Below are 9,262 nucleotides of genomic sequence, written 5' to 3'. Positions count from 1 at the left end.
AGTATATAAATTGTCAATTTGTTTCGAAAATAACCGGTCGTTTCGCTAGATAAGACCCTTCCTCCTCGACTGGGATCGTTTAGAGCCTTTTGAAGCTGCATTTAAACTGCATTTTGGAAGTTCAAACTTCGGGGCGCCATCCATATCCATTATAAAGAGAGAAATCATGAAATGTTTTCCTCAAAAAAAAAAAAAATTTCTTTACGACTGAGGAAGAAAGACATCTTGGATGACAAGGGGGTGAGTACATTATCTGTGCATTCTTGTTATGAAAGTGAACTAATCCTATAAGCATCTGTAACCGGGATAAGGCAATTATTACCACAAACTTTACTTTGCAGCCAAAAATCTGGACCAGCTCAACCCAGTGCTCATCACAGATCTTGAATGACATTTAGACAAATCAGCGGAGGAAAAGTCTAAACAGCATGTGTTTGCTTTTGTCCGTTTTATTTTGATTAAAAAACATTTCTTATCTTTTTACATGAAACACTCTCAGAGAGCGAGAAAGACCGAAAGAGACAGAGTGAGAAAAAGACTGAAAGAGGCGACAGTGTCATCAGTTCATCTACATATTCTTTAAGACTTTTTTCAACCATAAACTCGTAAGTGAAAGAGAAGCATGTCCAGAGACGTCGCGTCCCTCAGTTCATATTTACAGGAAGTTGCGAGCGGCTGCCCGCCGTTAAACGTCACGTCCTCGATCAACCTACTTGAACACAGGAAGGGGGGCGGAGCATTGAGTCAACATTCTCAAAACCCAACGACACGATTGGCCAGCGCCTTGAATGCCAACGTGGATGATTGGCTGGCTTCCAGACAGGTGGCTTAAGAGTTTGTTTGTGTTCTTTTATCCGCCACACTGCTCGAAAACAACAGTCGTGTTGAACCCGTGACTCTTTTTCTTTGAACCTTTGACCTCTATGACGGTGAGAGCGTGATCCCGACAGTAGCTGCTCCCCAAAAGTGTAAATGTGTGATTTTTTTTTGGCATGTAAGAGCTGCGGTCTCTGGTGTACGTGTTATCACATTCTAATAAAGGTCTGACCACACCACCCTGAATGAAAGAAACCCCAATGAAAAAACAGCTTAAACCAGCCTAAGGTGGTTTTCAGATGGTCTCCCATCCAAAATCAGCAAAATGGACCACTTTGGCCAGGTCAGGAGAATAGATATCCAGCTCAGGATGGTTTGAACTGGTTTTCTCAGCAGGGAAGAGATGGAGGATGGACGAATGGAGGAAAAACTACCCGATAAGAAGGTTTCTTCTTTGAAAGGACAGACGATGTGCTTGAATGGCAGTGAGATGAGCAGGGTGGGTGTGCGGGTGACCAGGAAACAGAGACGTGGAGGAGGAAGCCAACACTGCCATCATCATCATCATCTAAACAGGGATCTCCCACGGCTTTTAGTGCATTGCTCGGAGATCTCAGGACACACGAAAATGGTTTCCATTATCTGAAAGTAGTTTCATACTAATGCGCGAATCTCATGAAAACACGTCCAGCTCACATTTCACTAGTGAAATCAGAACACTCTTGTTTGCGGGGTGACCTACAAACCAGACGCAAGATTTCTAGAGATTCGCCCAGGTACTATTTGGGATGATGATGGTGATGCTGAAGACGTCCACCCTCATTGTCCTCCTCCAGATCTACGTGTCCTGGTCACCAGCGCCCTAGTCACAGACTCGTCACCAGTTGCATCTGTCCGTCGCCTTCCCCCTGCGAGGGCTGCAGTCCCAGCCGAGGCTCGTCGTTGGTCCTGCGAGGCGGAGGCTGGTAAAAGGCGGAGATGTGCGCTTGGCGTCCCGCGCTGAAGTACAGCTCGTCCGGCGGGAGCGTGGGATGAGGCTCCGCCCCCAGCGCCTCGGGACTGCTGTCGGGATAGGATGAATCACGGTCCCGTGCGTACAGGGAGGTGGAGTCTGGTCCGGCCCCGCCCACACCATCTGTGATTTCCGCCGAGAAGCTCTCTGAGTCCTCCTCGCTCTGGTAGAACACGGACTGGGCGTGCTCCAGGAGGCGTGGCTTATCCGGCAGGCGGGGTTTATCGGGTAGGCGGGGTTTGTCCGGGAGGCGTGGCTTTTCAAGAGCTTTGTACAGCAGCTCCTCCTCGTCCTGCGGGGGTGGCGGAGGTGGCCGGGGCAAGGGCCGTTGCGGAGGCTCTCGGTGACCTGTCGACGTTGCGTAATCCTGCCGGTGCATTGTGGAATTCGGTCCATTCCCGAAGCGATCGGTGGAAGGCCGGAGGTTGCTCTGAACCAGCTCGGATATGATCATCTTCTCCAATGCCGCTGCGTCAGAAAGGTTCCGCCTCAAACCGCCAGCAGGCTCCGCCCCTCGAGGTGTCAAAAGGGCGGGGCTGACTTCTCCAGACACGCCCCCGGATCCCACAGGAACGCCCCCCAGTAGATCCGAACTCCCTCCGTGAAGCGAGTAACTGTTGTTGTAGTTTCCGTTGAGCCGAACTCCTTCTAGCCCACAAGACTCACGGCTTCGCGACAGTGTGCCCTCTATGGGACAAAGAGAGATGCTTGATTACGTGGCAGCTAAAATCTGATTTTTTGAATTAAATATTTCAGAAATGTGAATTCAGCTTTATCTGGAAAGTTTTAGTTTAACTACTTTAAAGAGTCAATCTGAATTTCAAGGTTGTTTAGTGAATGTGGCATTCAGTGTTGGGGGTAACGCATTACAAGTAACGCAAGTTACGCAATCAGATTACTCTTTCCAAGTAACTAGTAAAATAACACATTGCTTTTTAATTTAAATTCAATTCGATATTTATGTATAAAGCACATTTAAAAACAAACGGAATTGACCAAAGTGCTGTACATAAAAACTAAAAAAAATCTATATATGTGACCCTGGACCACAAAACCAGTCATAAGGTTAAATTTTACAAAACTGAGATATATACATACGAAAGCTCAATAAATAAGCTTTCTATTCATGTATAGTTTGTTAGGATAGGACAATATTTGGCCGAGATACATCTATTTGAAAATCTGGAATCTGAGGGTGCAAAAAAATCAAAATACTGAGAAAATCACCTTTAAAGTTGTCCAAATTAAGTTCTTAACAATGCATATTACTAATCAGAAATTACATTTAGATAGGTTTACAGTAGGAATTTTACAAAAAATCTTAATGTAACATGATCTTTACTTAATATCCTAATGATTTTTGACATAAAAGAAAAAACAATAATTTTGACCCATACAATGTATTTTTGGCTATTGCTACAAATATACCCCAGCGACTTAAGACTGGTTTTGTGGTCCAGGGTTACATATCTGAGTTAGTTTTTCAAAAAAATGTATTGATTGACAACTTTCCTGTCAGGAAGTCAGGAGTAAACATTATGATACTGTAGTTCTAAATGTGAACATGCATTAATTTATCAGTAACTCTTCAGAATGAATAAAAACGGTGAAATGCAAACTCAGAATATAACGCAAACCTGCAATAATTAAATATGTTAAATAATACAAATATCCTTTATGTACTTAATCCCATTGTATTAACCATTATCTTTGCTGCTGACCTTTGATGACCAGATTAAACCATATGAATAAGCAAAAACTACTTTAGATAAACTAACATTTGTGCTTGAATGCATGACTGCTTTTCTTTCAGCCTGAGGTGAATTCATTTCACTTTTGGTGTGAAAGGGCTTTTACATTTGCCAAAATTCAGATAAAAAAAATAGACACCCTACCCAGATTTGAAAAGTATAATAATGCATTACTTTCCATAAAAAGTAACTAAGTAACGTACTATTTAGTTACTTTTTTTAGGGAGTAACGCAAAATTGTAATGCATTGCTTTTAGAAGTAACTCTCCCCAACACTGGTGGCATTGATATGTAATTGATTCTGAATGAGTGAGTGGTTTCAGGTGCTGCGTATGCATGAATGCATGTGCATACAGTGATGCTTTTGCCGTTTACATTCTCTCATGCAAGTGATGAACATCAACATTCACTCTTTCCACAATAACCCCAACTCTGTCATGCCTCTTGCCAGTTTGCTCATAGTAAATGGGAATAATTCTAAAATTAACGATTCGTCATCAGTTATTCACCCTTGTCCCGTTCTAAACCAGACACTTTTATAGCCCCTAGTTGTCTCTTTTTTCATGTTTGTAGTCTAGCTCTACAGTAAGAAAAATCTAAAACACTGGAAAATCTGATGTCTGGCTGTGACGTAAATGTTCTACTGTATTAATGAGACATTATCATTTATGAATGCTTGATTTGAACCACTGAAGGGAGTTGAAGATGAAGGAGCAGCATGGAAATGAAAGAAACACAGACAGACAGAAAGTGTGAACACGTGTCCATACTTGAGTTTCTGAATGTGCCTGCAGATCAGTTCGTAAAGAGACAGAACAGAGAGAGCAAGACAGAAGAGAGGAGAAACAGAAGAACAAGTGAATACAGATATAAACATTTAGAGAAAACACGCAAAACAGTGCTTTTCATCACAAACACACACAGACTGACCAGTGGCGTTGAAAACTGCTGGTGAGGGGGGGTTGAATGTTTCAGCCAATAGGGTGTTGTAAGGGGAGGAGCCAGACCGGGTCTGTAGCATTGGATTGGCTAGGAGGTGATTACCCATAGTGCCTGAGGAGAAACAGCACGATCAGTGATACATTTCAGCTGTGTGAGTTGACAGGGGTCGTTCTCTGAAAATGGTGACCTTTGGGTGTGGATTTCAGGGAAAAGAATTCTAACAAAACTAAAAAAAATGGTGTACTTTGTGGGAGGAATAAAAAAAAAATCCATATAAAATAAAGTAATATTCCATATTCCATATGTGACCCTGGACCACAAAACCAGTCATAAGGTAAAATTTTACAAAACTGAGATTTATACATCACATGAAAGCTCAATAAATAAACTTTCTATTGATGCATAGTTTGTTAGGATAGAGCAATATTTGACCGAGATACATCTATTTGAAAATCAGGAATCTGAGGGTGCAAAAAAATCAAAATACTGAGAAAATCACCTTTAAAGTTGTCCAAATTAAGTTCTTAACAATGCATTTTACAAATCAAAAATTACATTTTGATATATTTACAGTAGGAATTTTACAAAAAAATCTCCATGGAACATGATCTTTACTTAATTTCCTAATGATTTTTGGCATAAAAGAAAAATCAAAAATTTTGACCCATGCAATGTATTTTTGGCTATTACTACAAATATACCCCAGCGACTTAAGACTGGTTTTGTGGTCCAGGGTCACATATTCAGATTTACCTTTTTACTAGCAATACACTCCCTCCAAAAGTATGGGACCAGTGAGGCCAATTCCAAATCCATTATTTTTGCTGGGTATTTTTAAGGGTCTTTTTTTGACAGCTCTCACAATGTTTCTGTCGTCAACTGCTGATGTTTTCCTTGGTCTGTTATTTAGTATATCAGTGTTTTTGTTCTTGCTCAGGACATTCCAAATGGTGGTACTGGCTATGACCAATGTTTGTGCAATGGCTCTGATTGATTGTTCATCTTCACACAGCTTCACAATTGCTTGTTTTTCACCCATACTCTTACTAAAAAGAAGTATACTTCAAGTTTATTTTACTAAGTATACAGTTACACCGTTTTCCATACAGTATCTATGGTTTTGATGCTGTTTTAGGTCTGACGATTGTGTTAGATTACATGTGGAAGCATCTGTTGTTTCGGTTTCTTCTTCACTTGTGTTTTGGAAATTCTGCTCAGAAGATGTGCAATAGCGCCCCTAGCGTATAACAATGAAAACACAGATTTTCAGAGCAAAAGTATAGCTGAAACATATTTAGACATTTCTAAGTTTAAGTCAAGTATACTTAAATGTCATAGTATATTTCTGAGAAGCATGGGCGTCGGAAGCAAAATGAATGTGGGTGGGTCCTCCCCTAGAAAAAAATTACTGTAGTATATGCCATTTTCTGTAGACTGGTGCCTTTTTTTAATGTGTGTGTTTACGCAATGCAAACAGGCCACAAATATTACAAAAGACGACTATTAAACAACATTTTCAGTGGTGTAAGTGATAATACGAGTTACATATCATTTTTGACGCTGGAGTCCGCCTTTTGGTGAAATCGTTTTCGAAATCGTCTCCCTTTTCACTTATCACATCACATCGGATTGGTATTTGTTTTCAATAAAAATAAATTAAATAATCGAAAAGTTGAAATAAAGTATCAGGTAGGGTTAGGTGTATCTGAGCAGACGTTACGCTGCTTTGTTTACATTGCTGTGTCTCGGGAATGCACTCTGAATAAGCCAATGGGAAATGAATTTGAGGAAACAGCAGCATGTAATTTAAGGCTGTAGCTAAATGGAGTTTAATTTATTAAGGCATTCCTCATACAATGGATTTGACTGAGTCTGACGGCGCTCATGTACAAAATGAGCCGGTAAAAGTGGGTGGGTCCAATATCATTGGTCTTCAAAAGTGGGTGGGTTCTGTCCCACCCAAGTACAATGGATCCGATGCCCATGCTGAGAAGTATATAAAAAGTAGACTGAAAGTATACTTTTCTATTTTTAGTTTAAAAGAAGTATACTAACAGCACACTTCAATAAACTTCTTTTTCGTAAGGGTAGACAGCTCTTTGGTTTTCATGTTGGTTACACATCTAACTACAAATGCGGGCAAAACCCAAATCTGAAACTGAGCGAAGACATTCAGTGCTATTTACTGTTTGAGTAATCAATGTGTTAGGACACACCAGGGCTACTAAACACACCTGTCACATGAGCAAACAAAAGGTGCTATCTTCTAATGCTGTGTATCAGATCCAGTGTTGTCTCATATTCATGTTTTGATGTTAAACCCAAATGTTTTCAGTCTACAGCAGAAATAAAGGAATTGGCCTCACTGTTTTGATGCTTTTGGAGGGGAGTGTATATATACACTGTATATATGTTATGCGATCTAGGAAAACCCAACACATGGTGAAATTTGACCTTTTTTAGGTGTCGATACCATACGAAAGCCGAGTTCAAGCCCGTTCCTAAACTGTTTTTATTTTGTCCATAGCTTGAACAAAAGTCTTAAGTGTGCTGATAGCTGTGGTTTCCACAAATGGAATTTTGAGAAAAACTGGTTTAAAGTAAGACGGGTTTTACTTTCACTTCACAGGTTTAACGAGAGCTGTTGGTCAAGTCAGGAGCGCTATACTGCATCATTACACAAACAGATTAACATCTGTTTTCTGTCGTTTATCATGGGCATAGTCTGAACTTTTGATCATTCCTTGTATGTTTAGATGGCACGAATAATGTACCTTGTAATTTACATTTGGAAAAGCGAGCGCAGCGCATTCCTAACATAAGAAAAATACAGTCACCTCTGCTTGCTGCAATAAATTGCTATTTTTCCGCACTAAACAAGTGAATTTAGCCAAGATAATTTCAGAGATGATAGATTAGATGTTATAGAATAATAACTGAATGAAAACCTATTTTTGACAAAAAAGTATCTTTCGACCTATTTTTCAAATTTCCTGAAAACGTCCCAGTGCGACATCCGATGGGTTTTCCCAGATCGCATCACATTTATATATATATATATATATATCATGTTTTAATTGATTCTTGGTTGGTTACTATTAATATTTTTCCTTTTTAAATAAAGTTGACATTTTAGAATATTTTTTGTGTATTATAAATATATTAAATAAATGAATCTATTAATTATGTATAATAAACAGACAATGATTTCAGTCTTTTTCATTTCTTTATTCAGTTAATAAAATTGAGCAAAATGTAGATTTTTTCTATATAACTAATTAAAATGAAATGCTGATTAACAGGGACGTTTCACAATCAGGCTATCTTCTGATCATACGTTTTTTGATTTAATATTAAAAACAGAAAAATAAGAAAACGGTTCCTTTTTTCATTTAAAAAAAAAAGAAAAAATAAGAATCGTGCTTGATTTTCCTATTTTACGTTCAAGACTAGAAATGATGAAAAGAAAGCAGCCAGAATCTTCTACGATCCATGTGAGGTGGATTTTTTTTACTTTTATACAGTTTTTTTCTAATATTATTAAATACGTCATCTTTAATGATACATTTTTTAATTCAGTTGTTTTGGATAAATATGTCACGATTCTGCTACGCAGAACTGTGGAAAAATTGACGACACGCTTTAATGTTTGGTTGAGCAATCAGCAGAAAGGGGCATTTCAAAAATTAAAGTCGTTTATTCATTTTCTAGCCCTGAACGTAAAATCGGAAAAATCTAGCATGATTTTTTTTTTTTTTTTTTTTTACGAAAATAGGAACCATTTTCTTATTTTTCTGTTTTTAATATTAAATGAAAAAATGAATGATCGGAAGATTTTTTCACATTGGATGCGTGTGTGTATATGTGTGTGTGTGTGTGTGTGTGTATATTTCACCTCGGGTGAGTGTGGGCGTGTTGTTGATCTCAGCTGCCATGAAGGACGATTCAGTCTGCCGTCGAACGGTGTCGTTCCACATCCTCCTGATACGGCTCTGAACACACACAAACACAGGTGAGATTTAAGTCACAGGTGTACAAATTCCTGTAAGGCTGATATTTAGGACAGAGCATTACCTGTCGTTGTGCAGGCGCGTGTCGTGATTGGCTGCCACCGTAGTAGCGATTGTTGCCTCGGTGGGCGGAGCTCTTGAGGGAACCGTGGGAACCGGTGGAGGAGGCGTGGCCACAGCAGGGTGACTGACGCAAGCATTTGCTGTATTCTTTCTGCACCTGTTAAACACAACACTGCATGTGAAAGCGGGTCATGAGGACAAACACATGAGGATACAGCCACAAACAGCCACACACCTTCTTCTGCAGGGCGCAGTGCAGGAGGAAGATGAACATGCCGTGCAGGGCGTTGAAGGAAGTGAAGAGGTACGCCATCACCACGCTGTTGTCGTTCATGAACAGGAGGCCAAAGATCCACGTCAGAGACACCAGTAACAGCAGCGTGACAGAACTGAGCGTCCAGCACCTCAACACACACACACACACACACACACACACACACACTGTTATCAACACTCTCGTGATACAGCATTAACTAAAACTACAGGAAAAGCATTGCATTTACATTACAAACTGTAACACATTTAATGTTAACAGATATAAAACAGATCATAAAAACTTACACTTTATTTTATTTTAGTTAGTTGCAAAGGTCCAATGTCTAATTCACATAACGTTACTACAACTAAAACTGAAAGGAAATTAATAAAAATTAAACACGTTTTAAAAC

At 39.5% G+C, this 9,262-nt stretch overlaps 1 protein-coding gene across 2 annotated transcripts in view; it reads right to left on the bottom strand.

Annotated features, from left to right (window-relative positions):
* Positions 1-433: 433 nt before the first annotated feature.
* The window catches only part of LOC141336081 (adhesion G protein-coupled receptor L1-like), a 54,047-nt gene continuing 45,218 nt past the window's right edge, over positions 434-9,262 (bottom strand). Inside the window, exons 20-25 of one of the 2 annotated variants that reach the window (XM_073841584.1) lie at positions 8,830-8,998; positions 8,596-8,751; positions 8,417-8,513; positions 4,510-4,632; positions 4,350-4,367; positions 434-2,515 (exon numbers count right to left, since the gene is read on the bottom strand). In XM_073841584.1, the coding sequence (XP_073697685.1) occupies positions 1,683-2,515; positions 4,350-4,367; positions 4,510-4,632; positions 8,417-8,513; positions 8,596-8,751; positions 8,830-8,998 (1,396 nt within the window). In that variant the 3' untranslated portion in view covers positions 434-1,682. The remainder of the gene's footprint in view (positions 2,516-4,349; positions 4,368-4,509; positions 4,633-8,416; positions 8,514-8,595; positions 8,752-8,829; positions 8,999-9,262) is intronic. The other variant, XM_073841585.1, reaches the window with a different exon arrangement.

This window comes from Garra rufa, chromosome 6 (assembly GCF_049309525.1).
Source record: "Garra rufa chromosome 6, GarRuf1.0, whole genome shotgun sequence".
Lineage (NCBI taxonomy): Eukaryota > Metazoa > Chordata > Actinopteri > Cypriniformes > Cyprinidae > Garra > Garra rufa.
This window is presented reverse-complemented; position numbering and strand designations above follow the sequence as displayed.